The sequence below is a fragment of the Notothenia rossii genome (genome assembly GCF_949606895.1).
Source record: "Notothenia rossii genome assembly, chromosome: 4".
In the NCBI taxonomy this organism is placed as follows: Eukaryota; Metazoa; Chordata; class Actinopteri; order Perciformes; family Nototheniidae; genus Notothenia; species Notothenia rossii.
Genome location: NC_136902.1, coordinates 22,434,706 through 22,457,538, shown reverse-complemented (window position 1 = coordinate 22,457,538; position 22,833 = coordinate 22,434,706). Strand labels below are relative to the sequence as shown.

Sequence of the window (22,833 nt, the reverse complement as noted above, 5' to 3'; positions counted from 1 at the left end):
CATTAAAGTGGGTTAAAGAGGACTAGACTATATTCTGTCAGAGTATACACCAGATTTACCAATATATTGTCAAGACAAGATTTTGTTTGGACAGAAGCGTATAACTTGAATATTACCATTCACAGTTATTTTGTGTTATGCTACATAATTATGTAAATTGGAAAAAAACCAATATATGTGAATCTGGGCATTTTATTTTGTTTTTTAATGATTTTTATTTCCTTATTCATTCTTTATTTCTGACCCAATTTATCAAAGTGTGAAGCAAAAGGGTTCCCTCAGATTATAGATAATTTTGTGTTGTATTATCTTGTTATGATGTATAATTGTCAAACAGGCAGTTGTCTTCTGTAAATCCTGTGGCTGTGGTGGTTCACTCTACTGAAGGTGACCCAAAGAACCCAGTGGCCACAGTCAGACTTAAAAGGTGAAAACAATACCAGTGCCTCTGTTGTAGCTGGTTAAATGGGGAAAATAAACAAACTTCAATCTAAAGCTGTACAGTAGATGAGAGCAGACTTGTCATCTGTAGTTGTGTATGGGTTGTTTACTTGTTTAATTTACTTTATTTTTGTATTTATAATAAGTTTTAATTAAGGTCATGATTATCTTCAATTTTATTTTACTTAATGCAACGGCTCTTAGCAAAGAGTAGAGCTACCAACTCAAATAAATGATCTACATTGATACCATAATCTCTATTAATCCAATCCAAAAAGTGAGGACAGTGACAAATGGTATCTGTGCATACAGCTCCATCTCGTGGTCACTTCCTTTAACAACCCTAAAAATAGAAGCTCTACTCAACTCTCGCGATACTTTAGGAGGATATCTTGTGTGTCCGCCATCCTTGTGGCTCTTTGCAGAAGGGCACGAAGAGTCCGAAACAAACAGTGTGCCCAGTGTAGCAGGAATACTTGGCTCTTCTTCCTTCAATCATGTTGTCCAGGGTCATTGCTGTGTCAGGTATGCATTATTATATTAATCTAGCAAATTATTGTTGTATGAAACTCTCATGCATAACCAGTGTCAGGTCGGAGAAATAACAGTTTAAAGTGAATGTGAAGCTGAAGGGTAAAGTGAAGGCCGCACATTGAATGGGAGACATGCTAATGCTAGCTTTAAGTGGCTTAGCAACAAGCAAGGTACAACTGTAGCTATTGCTTGTATTTGTATTGGCAATAACGCAATTGACTGTGTTTAATGTATTGTATTTATATATCAGACACCACTAACGGTTGGTTACAGCTGTGTTGAATGATCTAAAGCTAACTATAGCAAACCGAAGCTAGTTAGCTAGCTTTAGCTCTGCACGCATGTAAATGTCACCTATTGACAGCTAGCGTTGGTCGGTATTGGGACTTTTTACGTTTTTAATAAAGGACAAACCCCACTTACACAATGCAAATCCACAAGAAGTGTTTATTTTATCTTAATGCTTTCACAAGTTATTCATTTGAGGACAACCTATTTGCTACCTGACATTTGTATTGTTGATATCATGCTATCATCAGGTGATATTAAAATGGCTTCATACAATTATAAGATTTCTTGACTTCTGTATATATTGACCATGTATACATTTCCAGTTTATGTATTACACATGGCAAATACAACAGTCCTAGAACTATTACAACCTTCATGAAGGTTACAATGTTCAGCTGTTGTAGAAACAATTTCAGAGTGGTGTTGAATGCTTAAGTATAAAATAAATGCACTAAATATGAATAAAAACAAGCAATATTTGCAGCCCTGAAGTTACATCATTGTTTCTTCTTGATTGCAGCCAGTGGCCTGAAAAGCACTGCCCCCCTTGGAGCTGGGTAAGTGTGTTTTTAAAATATATTTGTATTTAAGTATTTGTTGCCAACAGGATAGATTTAAGGAATAACAAATACAAATCTTTTATCTTATTAATAGTGATGTGTGATTTTGTTTTGCACAGTCTGATCCAGGCCTCTCGCTCCCTGCACACATCATCCCCGAGTCTGGCTCCAGTGGCCCCCCTGCCAGAGGGAGGCAAGGTCCGTCATGGCATCGTACCAGAGGAGTTCTTCCAGCTCCTGTACCCCAAGACTGGAGCTACAGGTCGGTAGACGCAAAACTCACCTTTTTGGTTATTTAATTTCTCTTGAAATGAAACACTGAGTATTTGAATACCGCTGTATAGCTTCACTTAAATCAAATAATGAACAGCAATTGTAACCTTAATAGCTACCAAAAAATATTACATATGTATTCTCATTAGGTCAAAACCCAACAAACATCAAAGAGTTTCGATGTCAGTATTAAAAACATCATCCATGCAATAAAAAGTGTCATTTCCAAATGTTCAATAACTCATTGTGGTGGGAAAGATTTAAACAAATAGTCTGAAATTGAATTAATAAAATGCAGCGGCAAGCAAAACTCTTAAGCCCTGTTTAGAATGGACAGAGTTTAAGCAGAGATTTAGTTTCCTTTGAGTTGTTCAGATATGTATTTCATCCCAACTGAATGCAGCTTGTATGTTTCCGTGGCTTATCACTGATTCTGATCAAAATGAAGATGCTACATGAACATTGACTGATCAAATTCTCCGTGCTGATCTTTCTCACTAGGACCCTACATGCTGGGTACTGGCCTCAGCGTCTGGCTGCTCTCCAAGGAGCTCTACGTCATCAACCATGAGACCGTTGCAGCCCTAACCATCGGCACCGTCTTCGTCTTAGCTGTCAAGAAATTTGGACCAAGCTTTGCATCTGCTATGGACAAAATGGAAGAGGTAAGCTGGCAACCACTTGGATTTGCGTTTTTTTCTGACCAATTATTGGCTACATTTTAAAGGCAAAATAACAAGGACCCTTCTCGTTTTGGAAAGAGCTTAGTCAACTTGACGTTTTACCTTCATGTATATTTGCATTTCTTTCCCCTGTTCTGTTCCGAACACAGCCAAAATGCAAACCTAATCCTACTCATTCTGCCTTTTTCCGAATTTCTGATCTTTTTTTTTTTCATAGACATGTTTATAGGCTATTTGTCTTTTTTAATTTGTGTACAGCCTTTTCAAGCACTGATATAATGCTGTGTGTGTTGTGTTTTTGCAGGAAAAAGCAGCCTGGATTGAAGAGGTGAAGGACCAAGCCATGGCGTGCTACGTTGATGCTATCGCGGAGGAGAAGAAGGAACAGTGGCGAGTGGAGGGAAGATCCATGCTCTTCGACGCTAAGAGGGTAACCAGCTTTGAACTGTCCGTTTCTATTTTCCCACATCTTCATAATGTTCCGTTTCTTATTCACACGGCACTCATTACACAATAAACATGCATTATTCTAAACTTTACATCAGGAACCTGTTAGTATTTTTATCCACACACATTTTGATATACGTTATTCCCATATATCTGACCAAAGATGACTCTATTCTTCTACTCTCATTTAACTGTTGCTCAGGTAAATGTTCCTCCCTCTGCACTTTCAATTGTCAGTCTGGTAGAACCGTTGAACAGCGTTGTTCTCAGTTTACAAAACCAAACTTCTTTTTATAAAGCCCTTCATACAAGTACATTTTTCTTTGGTAAACCTTTTACAAACTAGCTCACGTTAGATCATATGTGCTGTAAAGCCAATACATCAGAGTAAATGTTCAGATGTAAGGAAGGAGTTTAGCGTGCTTTAAATGAATATGGAAGATGCATTAAATGCCAACATTAGCAACCCAAATGTAGACCAGGTGTATTTCGTCAGTGAGCTTTCTTTGACTGTATGGACTGCTCTTCCCCTCAGAACAACGTGTCCATGCTGTTGGAAACCAACTACAGAGAGAGGCTACACCATGCGAACCACGAGGTGAAGAGGCGCCTGGACTACCAGCTGGCCCTGCAGCACCTCAAGGTCCGGATGGAGAAGGAGCACATGGTCAACTGGGTGGAGAAGAACGTCGTCGGCAGCATCACCGCCCAGCAGGTTGGTGTCAAACTGTCGAAGCCTCGAGGAGGAGGAGGAGGAGGAGGAGGAGGAGGAGGAGGAGGAGGAGGAGGAGGAGGAGGAGGAGGAGGAGGAGGAGGAGGAGGAGGAGGAGGAGGAGGAGGAGGAGGAGGAGGAGGAGGAGGAGGAGGAGGAGGAGGAGGAGGAGGAGGAGGAAAATGTTTTGCTTTTCACCAATATTTTTTTAAAGTCACCATTGCATTTGTTTTGGAGGAGATTTCAGTTTTCACTATCTTTCTACCTTTTTGAGGATCAAACATCCAGTGTCAGGGCGGTATCTCTAGTCTTGTCCTCTTATGGCGGATTCACACGACAGCGCGGAGCTCGCTTTAAGCGTGCCGAGCCGTGCGGGGCCTGTTTTTGGTTGCGCTTACACTTGGCCTAGTTCCGGCCCGGGGCTCCTTTTTCACCTTTTTTCTGGCCCGACTAAATCGTGGTTCTATCGAGGCCAACAAACAGGGCTGAGTCGGGCTGAGTTTGCTAAACGAGAGAGAATCGCTGTCAAGGGGGCTACAACTACAACAAGATGAACATATTTGACCGTGATTTAATTGTAATACACGTTTCAAAATGATGCCGAAGTAACAACATACTGATACCGGATAGTAAAAACCATGAATTAAGGCTTTGACAAGTCTGCAGACAGAAGGCAGGCGAAAAACCTTTTAAAATGCGTGTTTTCTAAATGGTGCTTGGATAAGCTAACGTTATATATGCTCCGACCGTCCACACTCACAACAACGGCCTACACAGACATAAATAAACCAGCGACTGTATTAGCCATGACACAGACAGTATGTGGTTTGTACTTGTTTAACTTTTGTCTAGTTTCTGAACAGATATGAAGAGCTGTGAGCTCTGAGTGCTAAGAGCTAACGGTTGTATGGTTTTTCTGGGGAGCTCATTGAAGATGACGTCACGGGCCCGCCTACACTGCGTTACTATAGATACTACCCCAGTTCCTAAACTGTAATGTGAGCGCAGCATTAAAGTGAGCCTGGCCTAATAAGGCCTAACCAAACCGAGCGAGGCCGAGCGAGGCCTGCAGTGGCGCATTTACTGTCTTGGCCCAGCTGTAAAACATGATAAGAGAAGCCTCCTCTCTACAAACACCCATTTTTTTAAAGATGCAAACTTTCCAAGTTATCCAAGAGAATGTTATTGTTATTATTATTATTATTATTATTATTATTATTATTATTATTATTATTATTATTATGAGTCTCTTGGAAGCAGCCATAGTTATTTTTCTGGGAAGTTAGCAGGTTTTAGCTCCCTAACGTCGGTGACATGGAGATTCTTGGCTGACAGATGAGTTCACTTCCTGTCCATCTGGAGATACTTTGGACTGATTTCACTCGTCAGCATTTATTTCCTTCCTGTCAGAAAAAAAAAACATGTTACCCAAGTATCTTTAGAATTAACTAGACTAACGATACACTTTAGGTGTCACTAAAGTCTAAAATACACATTACATTACATTGCATTTAGCTGATGCTTTTATCCAAAGCGACTTACAGTAAGTGCATTCGACCAGGAAGATACAACCTTGAAGAAAACAGAATCATATAAGTACATCAGGTTTCATAGAGCTAAAACATTTCAAGTGCTTTATTAGTATATAAGTGCAGTTCTTTGTTAGTATGTTATTGTTCGAAGTGGGGTCGAAAGAGATGAGTTTTCAGTCTGCGCTGGAAGATGTGTAAGCTATCTGCTTTGCTGATTTCAATGGGGAGCTCATTCCACCATTTTGGAGCCAGGATAGCAAACCCACGTGTTTTTGCTGATGGGAACTTGGGTCCCCCTCGCAGTGCGGGTGCAGCGAGCTGTTTGGCCGATGCAGAGCGGAGTGCACGTGGTGGGGTGTACAGTTTAACCATGTCCTGGATGTAGGAAGGGCCAGATCCATTCGCAGATACAAATAATAAACAGACTTAATTACACTCCCCAGCCTTGCTAATTAGGATACAAACCATATTGCAACACGCTCATGTAATCTCTTTTGCATCTGGACTCAAACAGACCATTCAAACGGAATATCTGATTAAAACAAGAAATGCCTTTTTTCTATATATAAAATAAGGACCTTCTTTATTTTTCATTTTACAAAAGAGAAATTATTTTAGTTTGGATTTCTATTATCACTAATAGAAAAACGGAGCCGCCCTTATTTATTGTTTATTGATTTACTTCTAAAATAAGAGATTTCTTAAATGTTTTATGAAGTTTACAAGTTGACACTCAATGGTTTGCATTGTGTTTGTGTGTTTGTTTTTTAGGAGAAGGAGAGTATCGCCAAGTGCATCTCAGACCTGAATGTCTTGGCCAAGAACATCCAGGCCAAAGCTACAGTATAAACGGTCGATGCTCAGAGAAGATTTCTCTCATCCCCAACCCGCGGTCCCATGACGACACCCCACTTTTCTTTACAGAATAAACGTTATCCTCTCTAAAGATTGTCTCTGTCAATATGTTTTGGGTGTGTACAGTATGTTCACGTCATCTGATAGTAAAATAAATAATTCTCTTATTCAACTTGAAGAGGCTGGTTTGTGTTTTTCCACTTAAAGCAATGTATTTTCTTTCTATAAACACTGAGTTTAACCTTTGCATGTATTTGTCAGTGTTGTTGGGTGTGAATGTGGAACATACTTACGTCACCACTTTTATAGCCATAATAGATTACTCTCGAGCTAGGTTATTGTATAAGAGCATTTCCTGGATCACTGAGGACCTTTGATTGCTCTGTTTGTGATACTGAGAAGCATTTTCAGACCTTTGGACTCATGAGCCACAGACACCATACCTCTCATACAAATCCTTAAAATGACAAATCCTGCCAAGCCTCAGGATCTGTCACTCCTGTCAGGTCTCTGCACTTTGATCCTCGTTCCTATAAGCAGGAAGTCAAGGAACATTTCTCTGTAGTCTGCGTGGGGAGCAGATGCATTCTGCTCGGTATAAAATCAATTTAAAAGAAGAGAAAGATGACACCAGAGCAGGGCTGACACTGACAGGTAATGAATACATTATGGAAAAGAATATCAGAGGTTTAAATGAAGGGATGTTTAATACATCTTGACTGTTGGTGGCATTACGTTCTATTAAGAAATATAAATGTCTTAGCTCTTCAAAAAAGTAGGTAAACGTGAAACTTCATTTAATCCAGGAGTCACGTGTTTGAATTATTCTGGTAATGTGTGTATTTGTGATGTTTGTCGTCTTGTTGCTAAATTGGAGCAGGTGTTTTTTTCTATTTCGGTTTTAAAAGGTACTCTGTTTACCTATAATATATTCAGATCCAAGTCCAGTCAGCAGGTGAAATCCTGAGGACAGATGAATAATTACTGGTGTCTTTTCATTTTAACCATGAATTTATAACAATGAACTGAAGGGGGTTTTCCCTCTTCCTGAATGATCAGAGTTTAGTTTTAAAGCGAAGTAACAAGTGAAAGTCTCGAGACAATAAATGTTTAAATGTAGTGTAATCATTGCCACATGCCTCTTAAGTTTTCTAACACTATCTGACATTGAGCAACCTGAAAGACTGATCGTACCAAAACACATTGGACAGTAGCAATAAAACACCTGAGTGTGCTTTATTTTATTGTTTGTTAATTCAACTTTTAATTTGTGAAAAGAATGTGTTATTTTGTCCTTCAGAAGTAAACAATGTAAATGAACCAAGTGGGTGAACAAATCCCTGTTTATGTCATGTATATTTGCAACAGCTGTTGTTTTTTGTGACTTGTTCTCTGTCAGATTGACAGCATAGGAAACATCTTTTCCTAAAGGTTGGAGAGGCTCTAAGTATTTACTGCCAATCTGAGTTTTGACTCTTCCAGAAAGAGGCAGACGTAGTTTCACAATGTTTGGAAACACCGGACCTTTCTCATATGCCCCGAGGTTAGTATATTTAATTTGACTTTCAGGTTCACTTGGGATTCATTTGGTCAAGCCTTTGAACACCAATGACATTATTTACGACACTACTGCTCACACCCTTTCAAGATAAAACATAACTGTGTGGTAGTAACTGCAGCTGATGGTTTATCTTCATATCTGTTGCTTTTATCTCTCCTCAGGGGTTTCTCCCAGGAGGACCTCCCCCAGCAGAGGAGAGCTTTCCAACAAGACGACCTGAGGGGCGATCCGCTGCAGAGAAACAACATGTCCAGACCGAGTGCCAAATCCATATACAGTAGGCTCAGACATAAACAAACCTAATTATTGTGTCTATAAGATACATATTTGATTGTTTTCACGATGGACAACACACATCAAAGTCTTTCAATTGCAAATGACACTATTAAATTGACATCGAATATTCCAAAAATGTAGGGAACAATCATAAATACTCAGACATATATACAAAATAGATTTATATTATATAAATGAGTGTTGTACAGTGGCTACAACATGCTTACAGGTTTGCATTATTGCTTGTAAAATAATATTGTAACAACGTGTACCCCCGAGTTATTCACTTTTTATATAACAGTTTACTGCTATAATTATTAGCTTGAAACCCCATTTTCTGACATTTATGAAAGATTTGTTTTACATCAGAGCAGAGAAAGGAGTACTCTGATTCGCTGAACAAACATCCCGACAACTTCCACGTCAGAGTGGAGGTAAGTGATGCCTAACACAGCGCCAGCATGGAGACATCCTTTATCTCTCCTCTCCATGACGTCTCCACTTTGTCTCGACAGCACCTGTTCACCTGCGAGCTGGACGGCCAGGAGGTGAAGACGATGGACGACTGCCTGGCCAAGCTGAAGAGGCTGGATGGGAAGGGTCGCCTGTGGCCTCAGGAGATGACCATGGAGGTTCAGGGTGGATATCTGCTGCTGAGTGACATTGAGACCAAGGTGGGTGGCTTCACACTTTAGATAAAGATATATCCATTTTCTACAGCACAAGGTGAAGCACTAGGCCCAAAATATGTGGACACCATAACATTCCCCCTTTCATTTTTGTCCCCCTTTAAAAAAAAATCCAAGTGTTTTACATTTTGTAAATGCTTTAAAAGTTAAAGTACTATGTTGAATGTGTAGCCGGGGGAAAGTGATTAAAGGGAACAATCTTTAAGAAGCAAGATAATATGTTAAAGGTCTCTCATTAGTTGATTTAGTGCTGTAATTGATAAAAGTAGTGGATGAAAATTTACAATTTATTTTTTGTACTATCAACAAATGCTTTTGAATCCCTTTTTTCTTCAGAAGGAAGTGAGGAAAGTGACACAAAAAGTATGCTGGGGTCATATCTAGTCAAATCTGAATTGTTTGAGATTGTTGTGTTAATGACTTAACTGCTGGACAAATCTATGTTGAATGCAGGTTTTAAACTATATTTAACATTTTAATAATGATCTTTTAGCCAAGAAAGAGCCTTTTAGAATTGAGCTGGGGTAATTTGTCGGTTTCTTTATCCTTTTCCAAAAACGTTTCAGTGGTAAAAAATGAAAAACAACAAAACTATTTAAATAATATTTTGGAAATGGATCACCAAACAAATGTTTTTTTGTCACTTGCCTGACAGGTCTTCCATAGCTTCATTTTTTATTGAGTACTAAGTAGATCTACAAGCATTTGTTTTTGGTTTATTTAAAACATTCAAAAAGATAAAATCTAAAAAAGTGGACTTGTCAGGGATAGAACAATAAAGTGCTAGACTTATTTCCATTGCTGTTGGGGATGTTTTCTCGGCTCGGAGAGCCAGGATGACGGAAAGCATTCAGTGTCTGACATTTAGATTTATTAGAAAAGTAGTTTGTTAATAATTCAGTACTGATTATTAATTGAGTATTTCATCAAAACGTTTGTGCTGTTGAATCTCATTCCAGGCAGAGCTGGAGTCGCTGCCTCTGCTCTCCATCGAGAAAACCAAAGCAGTGCTGGACAGCTGCGCCTACAACTCCCTGCTGACAGTTACCGTGCATGAACGAAACAAACGCACCCGCCAGGTCTTCATCTTCCAGTGTGAGGAGACTGGGGTGAGTCCTGTTTCACCTGAACCCTCAGAGTGATCTCTGGACCGTAACTTAACTATGTGACAGTCATGTTCAGATCTCTGAAAATATCATCACTATTTTATAACTACTGATTGTTGCAGGTGTCATTGGGGTTTCTTTAAACATGGTTAATCTGGAAGTACTTAAAAGTTTGTGAATATGAGGGAAACAAATCTAAGCAATGAGGATTTAGAAAATAGACCTACGTACCCATGATTCATGGAAATTCCTTTAATGAATATATTTTTTGCAATATGAGAAATTGAAGTTATTTTAATTATCTCTTCAACTCTTAAATAATTACTGTTCTGTGTTAAAGAAGGCAAGAGAGCACAGTCTGCCATCTGTGTAAACGCTCATTATAAATCTCTGTTTTACCAGGCGGAGCAGGTCAAGAGTGATCTGGATAAGGCGGTGCAGAGAGGAGGTGATGTTGTGGAGCCGCGCAGAGAGATACCTGACATCAGGTACAATGTCACATGACATGAATACACTCCAGAGGGAGATCAAATCGAATGAATTAGAAAGTAATTGAGTAGTGAAATGTAATAATGCTGTCTGTATATTTTCAGGAGTAATCTTGAGAATATAATCGGGCAACATGTCCCGGGGAGGCAGGCCGGGCCTCGTCCTGTGCTGCGAGAGAGAACCCCCCCACCACCACCGGACAACCCGCCCCCACAGTGGAGGGACAGAGAGCCAGGTACAGCTTCATCTAATTCACTGAAAGCATATGAAAAACTATTTTTAAGGATAGGAATAAACAATGAAATGATTTAAACATAAAGTTGAAGCCTCACGTTTCTCTAAAAAGAAAAACCACATTAAAAGCATGTCTTTAATTTTCTCATAGAAATACTTAGAAAGCTCATTATCTTAACATCGAAAGGGATTGAGTTTAACACTTCGGGGTTATAAAAACAGAAAGCACTCTTACCGGCACTTTTATTGGACACTTAGACAATAAGATTAACTTTATTGTCCAAGTGGAAATGCTTCCTTCTCCCAGTTAAGCCATGGTACACACAATACACAGCACAAAAACACCATTCAAACATACAAAATATAATTTCTACCTATTGCAAATGGACATGTAAAAATAATAGCAAACGTTTATACTGATGATATTTGTTTCTTAACTATTAATTGTGATGTCTAGTAGAAGATATGCAGCCTCCAAGATCCTACACACCACAGGAACCGATGATGCACCATCCTGATCTTTATGAACTACAGATCAGCCCAGAGCCGGCGGGGCAGAAGGACACAGAGAGGAGCACAGTCAGTGATACGTTAAATACAAGCACTACTATTGGTCTATATCCATGATAAATGATCTTAGAAGTTATCTAATCATCTCGAAAGATTGTGTCATGTGTGTGTCTGTTCCTTTTCCCAGGACATTTTGAACCACATTATAAATGACTTGGAGATCTTCATGGGCAGAGTGTCTGCTGCAGTAAATGCATCTTCTTTACCGCAAGGGGAGAAGAGCAAGAAGAAAAAAAGCTCATCTAAGAAGAAATCTAAAAGAAATGGTAATTTGTATCCCTAGTTTATATTTCTAATTGCACATAATGAAAACAGAAGTAAATACTGGAGAAGTGTCTCACTAAAGGTGCTGATATGCTGATAATAAATTAATAAAAATATGTTTTTTTTATGCAGGTGCACCGGATGCTAATCTGCCAACCTGGGAGGAATACGTCTCCTATCTTCAGAATGTCAAATATGGATTCAATCTGCTGGTTAGCACTTTGTCAAAGCTCTTAATGTCTCCACAGAGTTGTTTGGGAAAGATTTTGTGTGAAAGCTTGAACGTGTAGACACACGTTAAAGCACGTTCGTGTGATTTCAGCAGGAAGCAGTGTGACTGAATCTGTTTGTGTTGCAGGGCGAGCTGGAAGGGAACCTGAGCAGCCCCACGGCTCCTGACTTCGTCCACATCTTCTTCAACAGTTTAAACTCGGTGAACTCTTTTAAATGTTTTTTTTCACTGGAAGAATCTCCACCCACCAATTATTTACAGGGATTAAAAACTGTAATTAGGCAAGACCAGAAACATGTGACAGAGACACAGATTACTGTTTATTGCTGCAACTCTTAGTTGAGGAATAGATTATTCGAGGGACAGGAGAATAATCGCCTAGTATTTAGAAAATCAATTAATCATTAAAGTCGGATAATTTGTGCTGTTTTATATTATATATTAAACCCACAATAAATAAAAAGACTAGCCACAGCCATGCACCAGAGACACTATTGCAGATTTGCATGTGATCTTCTCACTGTCAATCTTATTTGTATTCACTTCAACAGTTCATACTAACTTCCTTCTTCCATTCCCACAGATACTGCCTGAGTACCCTGCAGACCTGCCTCTCACGGTGCTCTCCCCCTTGCTGACGGAGGCGGCCCTGCGGCTGCTCAGTGAGGTGGTGGACCCCGAGGAGGACCGGCTGTGGAGGTCTCTGGGAGACTGCTGGAACTTCCCCAGGTGGGGCGGCCTTTATGACCCTCACACACACTCTCATAAATATTTTTATTGGGCCTGTTACCTCCTCTTATATAGCCCACTGATTGTAAGTGTCACCTGCCCTCTCACGCCCTGACCTTGGGCGTAGTGTTTGCTGATATGACGCATTCAGGCCCTATAGAAAACGTGGTAGACAGGAGAGTGTTTAAACTATCCCATATTTCAGTTGTAGGATGGTACATTCAACTTCAGGCCTAACTTTTGGCAGAATATACATTGAAGGGTATATTTATTAAATGCATTCATTTGCTAATGCTTTATTGGTGTGTTTTTTAAAGTGCATATGAACAAATGGTTGCCATGTTGTAAAACAAATCCCTTTATCTGGTGTTCAGCTTTCTGTGGCGGTACACTTTCTTTGTCGTTAGTAGTCCAACAATGGAGCATTTAACCACTGAAATCAGATGAAGGTGCATTATACATTGGATAAACAAATTAATTTCTTTATTTGTTTACCTTTGTGCACACCAGCTGTTCTCCTTTTCACAGGCTTTATGCTAAGCTAACCATCTTGTGGTTCTTGCTTCATATTTACAGTGCTACACAAGTAGTATCTTAAAGTGTCACAACTCTTTTTTTTTTATTATAAACTCTTCAGGGACTGGGTCTTATTAGAAAGTGAAAACATTTTGTGATTCAAAATGACATTGTGATGACACGTGATTTTCTTGTTTTGTGCATGCTTGAATGTCAATCACTCATTTATCTAATGAAACTCACTAGAAGCAATGTTTAATGCAGTTTATTTAAAAGGTCATTAAACCATTGGAAATATGTGTTTGTGTTTTAAACGTGGCTGATGTCCCTTCGCAGGTCGAGATTTCCAAACGAAGATGTCCAACCTTACATCCCAGAGTTCTACGATGGCTGGCAGCCATCTCCCCTGTCCCGCAGACCCTCCCCCCTCCCTCCGATGAGCAGGTCCAACAGTCAGCGCTTCCCCCCCAACGCCCCCCGTGAGCCTCCTCTGTACATGCGGGTCATTTACGACTTCATGGCCAGGAACAGCCGAGAGCTGAGCATCATGAAGTGGGAAGATGTTCAGGTGAGATGAAAAACTTTGACTCAGAATGAAGAAATACAGTATTATGCTTGTGTTTTTAAGCACTGTGCAAGTATTGTAGATACAAATAATAGTGAACATGTTTTATATGAAGCATATTTGGAGTAGATTACTGTATGCAGGTGTGAAGTACTTAGATATTTGTATTTATAATTAGTAATACCAGTGTAGAAATCCAATCCAATAACACTTACTGCATTCACACATTTTTACTAACTAATACAATAAATAAATACTTAGTAAAAGTACAAAACTATTAGCACTAAACTAAAGTAAAAGTACTCATTCTGGTCATTCAGGTCTAAGTTCTGGTCTACTCATTTCAGAATGATATTATATATTATTATAATTATAAAACTAAACCCATGGGTGTTTTTTATGTATGAATGGTGCTATTTATAAAATGTATTGTCTATAATGAAACTATAAGCTGATAAGAGTGAGTGAAAATTCATTGAAAGACATTGACATTGAAACAGCAGGATGAGAGCCAATGTCCAGGCATAATACCCTGTTCAAAACACCGTACTTCTGTACCACTCAGGACTCAGTCTTGTTTCTCTGTGCTTTTTCATCAAGCTGTTTGTGCATTCTCAGTCTTTCTGGCAGTATCAGCATCCAGGTGTTTGAGAGGTTTGGTTCTTCTGGCTTTTAAAGGTGGTTAAGAAAGAGAAGCAGTGGTGGCTTGTCCGTAACTCCCGGGAGGAGGAAGGCTACGTTCCTCAGAATGTCCTGGAGCCAATAAAGAGCGGCGAGCCTGCTCAAGACCAATCGGTGAGCTAAGCTTTACTAAGTAACCACTTAATAAGTTCCACATGATATTTTATTCCCCTCGCTCTCCCTCACAGTGGGACGCTCGCGGGGGTCCGGTGACACTGGACATGACCTCCACATCTGCAGAGGTCCAAGCCTGGCTGGATTACAAAGGATTCTCCAGAATGTGAGTGAAATAACTCACAGTGGAACAGGAAGACTTGTGATGCACTAGAAAGTCGTATATAATCTTTCATGTGTCTCCATGTGCAGCACCGTGAACAGCCTCGGGGTGCTGTCCGGCAAACTGCTCCTGGGGATGAGCAAGGACGACATCAGGATTGTGTGTCCAGAGGAGGGGGGGAAGGTCTTCTTCCAGCTCCAGGCCGTTAGGTCAGCCATTGCAGTAAGTGACGCGTTATGTGCTACACTGACTCTATAAGGCTGTGTCAGAATCACATTGCTTATATACTAGTAATATTTCACTAATAATAACACATATAACTGCATAAAATGTAGAGTTTGTGTATGTGAGTAATGCCGGGATGTATTCTAGATTAGCAATCATTTATAAGTATGGGATGTTACCTTATTGTACAAAAATCAACTGCCCCAAAATGCATTGCAGCTTTTCAGAATGTCCAATGGAGGACTGAGAGACAGACGTTTTAAATATTATTTGGATAAAACCATTAGGAATGATTGGGTTAGGAGCGGTTAAGAGGAAAATCATGGGAGCTCAGATACATATTGTACTATAGAAAAACGGTAACAGACTGTCATGTGATGCAGAGTAGAAATTTGGATTGAGAATACTTCAGTGTGCAGTCTGCTGGTCTTTCATTTAGTAGGCAGATTAAGTGTGCAGTATGTGAAACCATTAATGGCTCATCCTGTTCCCCACAGCTCGCCAGTGAACCATCAAGCCCGTTCATCGGCCGCTACTAATGACCTGCTTAACTTGGGTTTGATTTCTCCTGAATTAACAAATGGAATAACTGTCTAATTAATCTTTATGTCATAAATGATTTACCTCTGCAATTCAGGTATATAAGGAAAAGCACCTTTACTGAATGAAACTTCTATATAACTTATCACCAGCAGCAGTAATTGTTTCTTAAATCAAATTTGACTGCAATTTATTTGAGTATTAGTTAGCTCAAGTAAATTTTGTATAGGTTTTCTGACTGTTATTTACCCCAAAAGCCTGTATGTGTTCAATCAAACAAATCAGATCTTCTTTCTCTTATCTGTATTAACTTATATTATATTTTATTGTAATGGTTAGATGTATTGTATATTGTAAAGTGATGTTGAAATTGAGCCACAGACAAAAAGAAAGTGCAAGATTTACTTTAATCGGTCCAAAATAATTTCTCTTTCAAATGTTAATTAAGTGCTTTAACTTTTCCTTAATATCAATACAAATTTGTATTTCTTTTTACACAACTCAGATTCAACTTAGAACAGTTTTAGAACGTGAATGTAATCGTTTGGGAAACTGTAATATGTGATCAAAGGACCTGAAAACAGCATATAAAAGAAATATACTACAAAGAATGTCACTTGTCCTGAATTTACAAGTTATTGAGGCAGTTGCACTTGTGAACGTTGTTCCTTTCATTATTACGGTGTGGAGGAATTGTCCTTCACTCTTTCTTGTTTCCCCACTTGGCCGTCTTGTTGTTGACGGGAGTCTTCATGAATCTGTCCGACTTCATGTATGCAGCGATCTTCTCCAGAGCCTAAGATTTCATATGAAGTCATTACAAATAATGACTTTGCAAAATCAGCCCACAACTTCCCATACATGTATACTTTATTTACAGTGGTGGAAAGTAACAGAGTACATTTACTAAGGTTTCCATTGTATCCTACCTTATACTTAAGCTACTTGAATAGTAGTTATTAGCAACTTTTCCCATATAAAAATAGATGACGTTTTTTATATAATTTGATGCAGTACTAGTAATATAACCAGTATTTAAAAAAACGTACTAAAATAGTTTTTACATTGACAAACATCTACTTCAGTAGCATTTGGATTTAATTTTCTTCTTCCACCTGATATTATTTACCTAAAGACATGACACCATCACAGAGAAAGACAAAATGTGCAGGACTTTGTATTTCCTGAATGCAACTTTCAGTGGTGGGTGGAGGATGTGTGTTTTATATCAGTTGAGAGTTCTCACCTCAAAACGGTCTAGAAGATCTTTGAGGTTCTTGAAGTCATCGAGGCACGTAGGGTGAAACATCCTGTGCTGATCCAGCAGCTCGTACATGACGAAGTCCACAAAAGTGATCTGTTGTAAATAAGAGTTGTATTAACAAATATGCTGAAAGTGAAGTACAGGTTCAAACTAAGCGGCAAATGTGGAGGCAGAGCAGTGAGGCCTATACATAAGTAGAACAAAACTGCAGTTCATCAGTTGGCCACTTGAGGCCGCCTGCAGAAAGGGGCAATCTCCACAGAACTCAATGTTGAAATGTCCAACTCCTCACCAGATATACTGTACGTTGAAAGCCTGGTACACAAAACAAGATTGGTCTCCATTCCCCTATCCATGACAACTCATCAATGACAACCATCTGACAATAACGTCCATATTTTACAGTCAACCAGCCTTTTGAAGCTGCACCCATCAACAGTGCAGTCAGTCATTGTTTGTCCCTATTGTCCAACTCGGCAGGTCTACAAAAGCTTTATGAAATGTTAAAGCTTATCTTTCTGGTTGTTCAACTCACAGACTTACTGCTTTGTGCTGCGTCACCTTGAATCAACACCGTTTCCAGCAGAAAAGCTAATAAATCTACCGTGTGCGACCTGACCAGCACCGAACAGCAGACAAAGTTAGTGACCATATAGCAGCTCGAGAGAGACCCAGTTTTATTCATCAGAAAACAACTCCAAATGTCAACGCTAATTTTTCTTTCTAAGGCCATTATATGTCAAATGTATGTAGGGTGGTGGTGTATTAATACAGTTTAAAATGACATATCTGACATACCTTGTCACCAGCGAACCACTTCCTGTCTCCCAAGAAACCTGAGAAGCTCTTCAGTGCGTCTGGCAGCATCTTAAGGAACCCTGGTTTCATATTGTCCTGGTGTCAGAGTTGATGTTGGCATTAGTAAAGACTCAAGGTGGAAAGTTGCAAATTCAGTGTTACTAAACGTTTAATGCAGGACTCACAAAGTCAGCATAGCACAGCCTCACAAAGCCATTTCTGAAGTCCATAGCCTGGTTCTCCATGATGTCCACACGGACCTTTTCGTCCTCTGTCTCTCCACCTGCAATCAGATCAGAATTAATGAGACACTTGAGGAAGAAAAGTGAGATACTGACATATGCATATCATTGTGTGGTTCCTTATTTTGACTAAGCAGAACATGAGTTTTCCTAAAAATAGTAGAAATCTTATTTTGAAATGTTAAAGGATGAATACAAAATACATCTTTGTTCAAGGCATTGGATGACAAACTCATTTTGTGCCATAAGAAGATTGTACCCTGAGACGGACAGAATTGCATATTAAGATTTAAGATTGTAGGGCAGGCATCCTCAAAGTCCGGACTCCGATCCGGATCCGGACCGAACCACAACTGTCTCTGGACTCTGAGCAAATTATACTTTTCATATGTGTTATCTGCGAGACATCGCCACAACGCAACGAGTCAAAATGTTCCGCTATGTCCACTACAAACAGCGCTCTGCATGTCCGACTGTTCCACTGTCTGTGTGTGTCTGTCAACGCATTGGTCCAATCACATTCAGCATCCCGTCAGCGTTTTTTCCCCCCACCAACAGTCTGCGAATCAGAGGCACAGTAGGGCGGGTCTTCGCGGAATGCGGGTGGGAAAAATGCGTTTGTTTAAAAAAAAAAAGTCAGAGCGAGAGTTAACAGCTCATCTAGTTGCATGCATCTGTACTGTAGCTAGTAGCCTAGTTTGGCATGGGGGGGCAACTGCTACCCTCAAAATAGGCCTTGCCACCCCAGTTGGCAGCTTTGTTTTGAAAGAAAAGTTGTGGCTCATCGGACATTTATGAGAGAAAGTCTCTAATGTCCGAGTGCAAGTAAATGCAGCACAAGACGAACGCCTTGTAACCCGGTTATGGCTAGAAAGGATCCGTCTAGTTTAAATATGAGGTCACGTTCTCGTTGAAACTCTCGTTGTAATCGGAGCAGCTCGGAAACACATTACAGCAGTTACATGATGCAACATACACATTAATGCAGCAGCAATATTAATAGAGAAACATCAGACTTAATAGTAAAACACTGCAAGGGAACATTTTATTGCACCAGGAGCTATCTTGGGACTCTTACTGCGACAACGTTGACTTGCCTGTGAATAAAAAATAAACCATAGTGTTGGTGATCTACAGTGTTGTCATTCTTCTTTGAACACCAACAAGACCGCTAACACCCTATTTCAACAATCACACTCCCTGTCATTGACATAATTAATAGATAGTTTGGCTTCTCACCATCATTTGCTGTGGCCCACTGATGTTAACGATCGTAACTGAAAGGCTGCCTGCCAAAAGTAAACATTCAGCCACGTGACGTTCAGCCAAACTCTCGCGAGAGTTTTACACAAGACGGATCCTTTCTAGCCATAACCTTGTAACCCTCCCCCGGACCTGGTGCGAGCTTTGAAATATGATTGTCGGCGATTTCATTTGAACGGTACGGCGCAAAACGAGAAGCATTCGGACCCAATTACTGAAAGAATGAGGTATTTGCGGTCTACAATGACAGCGAAGAGACTGTCAGTGTATCAAAATCAAAACTTACTAAAGCTTTGGATCTTAATACGTTTGTGAGGCGTTTTGCTGAACAACATGGTAATCGCGGCATTCAGCTGTAATAGACTGACATGTCAACTTGATGCTCTGCTCACGGATGAGCATACAAAACTGTTAAGATGATGACCTTATGTGTGTACATTTTTTTTTTTCTTTGTTGGGGTCTGCCCCCAAAAAACTGTTTTAAGTCCTGAGAAAGTCAAATAAGACGGTGTGTAAAACTACACTTCCCACAGAAAGTAACCACTTTGATTGAAACAGGCCAGTAGGTAAGGACTTTCCACTGGATAATAACTGAAGTATAAAAGAATGCATGAAGTGATGGAGACCATGTTTGAAGGCAAACAAAAAGAGGAAATAACAGGTAAAGCAAATCCCCCTCTCAGATTCCACAGCAACCAGAAGAACATAAATACTGGCTGGTGATTTGATTAATCAGCTTTGTGTTGGGCTACAAAATGCACAGTGCATTTCCTTAGCTGTGGATGAGTCCACTGACACAACTGACAATGCTCAGTTGCTGGTGTTTGTGAGTTGTTATGATGAGGCAAAGGGGGAGTTTGTTGAAGATGTGTTGGGCCTGACGAACCTCAGTGGACACACAAGGGGGCAAGTCATTTATAAAGCAGTAATGGAAATGCTGAATGAAAGAGGGTGCAGCTGCCTTTATTCATAACTGCAGCTCTTACACTGCGACCCTGAGGGATCAAGCACAGACACAATAACAATGAAAACGGCTGCATACAGATTATTTTTGTTTTTGCAACCTCGTGTTAAGAATCTTGTTGTAATTGTTTAAAAGTTTGAATGGCCGTAATAAACGGACCTTTGTCTTATTGAAAAAAAAATGTTGGACCTTTAAGATTTGTATTTGAGTACCCCTGTTGTAGGGATTCAATTCTTACCCTATTGGTGTCATTTATCTAAAGTCATTACATTGTTAAATGAACATTGACTTCAAAATAGGTTACAACAAAACACTTTTAGTTTACTGCTTCTGAATAATACAATTATCTCTTTTAACCAAATATATAAAAATGTGGAACAAATACAAAATACTTACACAAATTGTGTTTACGAGCAATGTATCTCATGATAGCATTGCTCTGCACTATCTTTCTGTCTCCATCCTCCAAGTAGGGCAGCTATGGTGAGATGTTCAAATGTCTATTGTTATATACATTTTGTATTTCCAGCTGTACACTTTCATTAATAATTACAGGTTAAACTGACTTACATTGGGAAAGTCCATTCCAAGATTGGGTTTTTCATCAGTCCAGCAGCTCTTGTCAAAGTCGGGAGCTGTGTGAGAGAAATACAGGTGAGATGATGAAGCAGGTATACTGGATACTTGCAACATTTCTTTGGGTATAAAGCTATGCATCTGTTCAAATCTGTACTTTACCTTCACCACAGACGTAAAACTTGTTCTCATACTTGGTGCCAGTGTACTCCAGAAGCAGACGAGCAGGCTGTGCGAGCTAGATTAGAGTCCAAAAATCAGAGATTGGATGAGATATTGTGGTTTTCTCAAGATTCTTTTGATTCAAGATTAGAATTTTTTTTATCTTCAAGAACATGGCTGTGTGAGCGCATCTGACTTTCTGGTTTTGGCCACATAAATTAGCACTTTTGCAATATAAGCAGGGGCGGAATAAGTGTTCAGATTGCTTAACTACTTCCATAGTTAAAAGGAATTGTCTGCTAAATGTACATCAATAATACAATACCTTATATACTGTAGCCCACTGAGGGAGAACTTATTTCACTTTTGTTTGTCAAGGAACTAAACATAAAACAATTGCATTGTATTTAAAGTTTTTTTGTAGTTTTTAAAATTACAATCTTTAAAGTACAGTAAATAATACAACTGTCAGATTCAATTAAAAATAATACATTTAGGTAGGCTACTGTACCTCATCATTGTACTAAGTTTAAATACAGTAGCCTACTTCACTAAATGTAGGCCAACTTAGTTACTTTACACCAGGGGTTCCCAAACTTTGCCATGCCAAGGACCCCCATATAGCATTATCCTCTGGCGGGGACCCACCTGTTGCAATAATTTTTTTAAATGATGTGTACAAGTGCATCCCGATGGAACATGCAGTGCGTTGCCACCATAGACTGTATATGCACCAGAGATGGGGTCGTTACTCGCAATAGCATCAGCTCGATTCTGATTGGCTTGAAGGGCGGTCGTGTGATTCAAAAACAAAAAATATGAAAAGATTGGCACCAAAGGACACATAGATTGATAGATATGCAGTTATTAATAACATTAAAAAAAAAAAAAAATCCTGTTTCCCTCAAACTTTGAGTCACCCCCCTGGCGGCCCCCCACTTTGAAAAACACTGCTTTACACAACTGATTATGGGGTATGGGCCGTATTGGCTCTAGAGGCTTGTGTATATGATATGATATCATTTATTGATTTTTTATAAAGGTTGTTTATTGCAGCCCAACCTGAAGTTTAGTTAAACATTGAACCACAGGGTTACTCGACCTTTCCTTGCTTGAACAACAACTCCGTGTCACCGTGTGCACATTTGCTCCTAACGGCTCTCTGTTACAAATGCCATTGTGCAGATTCTGCAAGTAGCTAACCATTAGCATTTGGAGTTCATTTTAAAAATTACATTTCAGAAATAAACAAATAGACATTTAGTTTCACTGGTGGTAACATTGCTCATCCTAAAAAAACAGCTCCGAATGTATGAACACTTCATTTAACCCTTATGCTGATTAACATCGTTAACGTTTCCGTAGGCTACGTTTAATTATTTATATTACTGTTAACGTTAAGACTAATGTTTAGAACACGTGCACACGAAGCCGCGCCTGATTAAATCTCCGATACTTAACGTTTTATAAAATGTCTTATATGCTTATAAAACACACTGGCGTTATGCAGCAGACTTTTAATCATATCAGTATTAAGACGGATACAAAGAGTTTGACGTGTTCGGTAACCCGGGGTCTGGTGTCGAGTAACAACGCTGCAAACTGCAGAGCTCATATAGAAACAAAGAAGAAGTCCTAACTCACCCCGCGAATATCCCAGTAAGCCAGTTTCATCGTCATTTTCAATCACTTTCCGAAACCACAGTCTAGTAGATGGCGACTCTGCTGCTTGCAGGAATGGAGGGTTGTTGAGTTCGTTGAGCTGGTATCTTTTACAGCCGGTGGGCGGGGTGAACCGGGAGCCTCAGCCTACACAACCGGTTCTTTTGTTTGCCGAACGACATTTCCATGCTGTGTGAATATGAATCAATGTGAACCTGAAAATGAAGGTTATTGTAACCACTTATTGTTCATGTAAACCTGTTTTACCCAAACCTATGCTGAATCATGATGAGATGCAAGTCCAGACTTTCCATTACCATATGGAAAGCTGCCGCAACTGAATGGAAAGTGTGTGGGTGCAGGGATTATAGTAAGCCTTTTATGGAGGCCTGCTCACACAAGACAATCTTTAGAATGATTTTTGCAATAATATGTTAGCCAACAAAAGAAAGAAAGACGAAAGTTCATTTTGACTTTGGAATTGCAAAATACTAGCTTTCTCTGGAGCTAACACATAACTCAATCTTCTTTAGTAGTTCTCATCAGATGTCTGTCTACTTGCATGCTCACTTTTTATTTATATCTTTAAAACTATAGTTATCCAAGAGTTACCAGTTGAA

At 39.5% G+C, this 22,833-nt stretch overlaps 3 protein-coding genes across 6 annotated transcripts; 2 read left to right on the top strand and 1 right to left on the bottom strand.

The window, feature by feature from the left end:
• The first annotated feature begins 828 nt into the window (after positions 1 to 828).
• On the top strand, positions 829 to 6,506 carry atp5pb (ATP synthase peripheral stalk-membrane subunit b). The gene is made up of 7 exons (XM_079676988.1): positions 829 to 966; positions 1,787 to 1,823; positions 1,946 to 2,088; positions 2,601 to 2,764; positions 3,087 to 3,212; positions 3,765 to 3,944; positions 6,245 to 6,506. Exons 1-7 carry the CDS (start codon positions 939 to 941, stop codon positions 6,320 to 6,322), a joined length of 756 nt encoding a protein of 251 aa, XP_079533114.1. The 5' UTR covers positions 829 to 938; the 3' UTR covers positions 6,323 to 6,506.
• Positions 6,507 to 6,801: 295 nt separating this feature from the next.
• eps8l3b (EPS8 signaling adaptor L3b) lies at positions 6,802 to 15,893 on the top strand. 4 transcript variants are annotated; one of them, XM_079676985.1, is made up of 18 exons: positions 6,802 to 6,982; positions 7,811 to 7,871; positions 8,051 to 8,166; positions 8,535 to 8,599; positions 8,681 to 8,839; positions 9,814 to 9,963; positions 10,363 to 10,448; positions 10,554 to 10,684; positions 11,144 to 11,262; positions 11,381 to 11,519; positions 11,650 to 11,729; positions 11,876 to 11,950; positions 12,333 to 12,478; positions 13,331 to 13,562; positions 14,238 to 14,354; positions 14,429 to 14,520; positions 14,607 to 14,739; positions 15,240 to 15,893. In XM_079676985.1, exons 1-18 carry the CDS (start codon positions 6,910 to 6,912, stop codon positions 15,279 to 15,281), a joined length of 2,016 nt encoding a protein of 671 aa, XP_079533111.1. In that variant the 5' UTR covers positions 6,802 to 6,909; the 3' UTR covers positions 15,282 to 15,893. The 4 variants fall into 4 exon arrangements, with proteins under 4 accessions (XP_079533111.1, XP_079533110.1, XP_079533112.1 ...); XM_079676984.1 differs by having other exon boundaries at positions 11,141 to 11,262; XM_079676986.1 differs by having other exon boundaries at positions 6,844 to 6,982; positions 7,760 to 7,871; positions 11,141 to 11,262.
• Positions 15,671 to 22,420, bottom strand: LOC307036555 (glutathione S-transferase Mu 4-like). Its single transcript, XM_079676990.1, has 8 exons — positions 22,196 to 22,420; positions 20,552 to 20,627; positions 20,384 to 20,448; positions 20,210 to 20,291; positions 17,530 to 17,627; positions 17,345 to 17,440; positions 16,529 to 16,639; positions 15,671 to 16,078 (listed from the first exon to the last, which is right to left on the bottom strand). Exons 1-8 carry the CDS (start codon positions 22,229 to 22,231, stop codon positions 15,983 to 15,985), a joined length of 660 nt encoding a protein of 219 aa, XP_079533116.1. The 5' UTR covers positions 22,232 to 22,420; the 3' UTR covers positions 15,671 to 15,982.
• Between the last annotated feature and the right edge of the window lie 413 nt (positions 22,421 to 22,833).

Bases quoted from the DNA above. Each gene is read 5' to 3' on its own strand.
- atp5pb (XM_079676988.1), top strand. From the start codon at position 939: ATGTTGTCCAGGGTCATTGCTGTGTCAG. The intron at 967-1,786 runs GTATGCATTATT...TCTTGATTGCAG, and splicing joins CAGGGTCATTGCTGTGTCAG to CCAGTGGCCTGAAAAGCACT. The intron at 1,824-1,945 runs GTAAGTGTGTTT...TGTTTTGCACAG, and splicing joins ACTGCCCCCCTTGGAGCTGG to TCTGATCCAGGCCTCTCGCT.
- LOC307036555 (XM_079676990.1), bottom strand. From the start codon at position 22,231: ATGACGATGAAACTGGCTTACTGGGATATTCGCGGG. The intron at 20,449-20,551 runs GTAAAGTACAGA...TCTCTCACACAG, and splicing joins GTTTTACGTCTGTGGTGAAG to CTCCCGACTTTGACAAGAGC. The intron at 20,292-20,383 runs GTAAGTCAGTTT...ATCTCACCATAG, and splicing joins TTGGAATGGACTTTCCCAAT to CTGCCCTACTTGGAGGATGG.
- eps8l3b (XM_079676984.1), top strand. From the start codon at position 6,910: ATGCATTCTGCTCGGTATAAAATCAATTTAAAAGAAGAGAAAGATGAC. The intron at 6,983-7,810 runs GTAATGAATACA...TGACTCTTCCAG, and splicing joins AGCAGGGCTGACACTGACAG to AAAGAGGCAGACGTAGTTTC. The intron at 10,685-11,140 runs GTACAGCTTCAT...TGTGATGTCTAG, and splicing joins GTGGAGGGACAGAGAGCCAG to TAGAAGATATGCAGCCTCCA.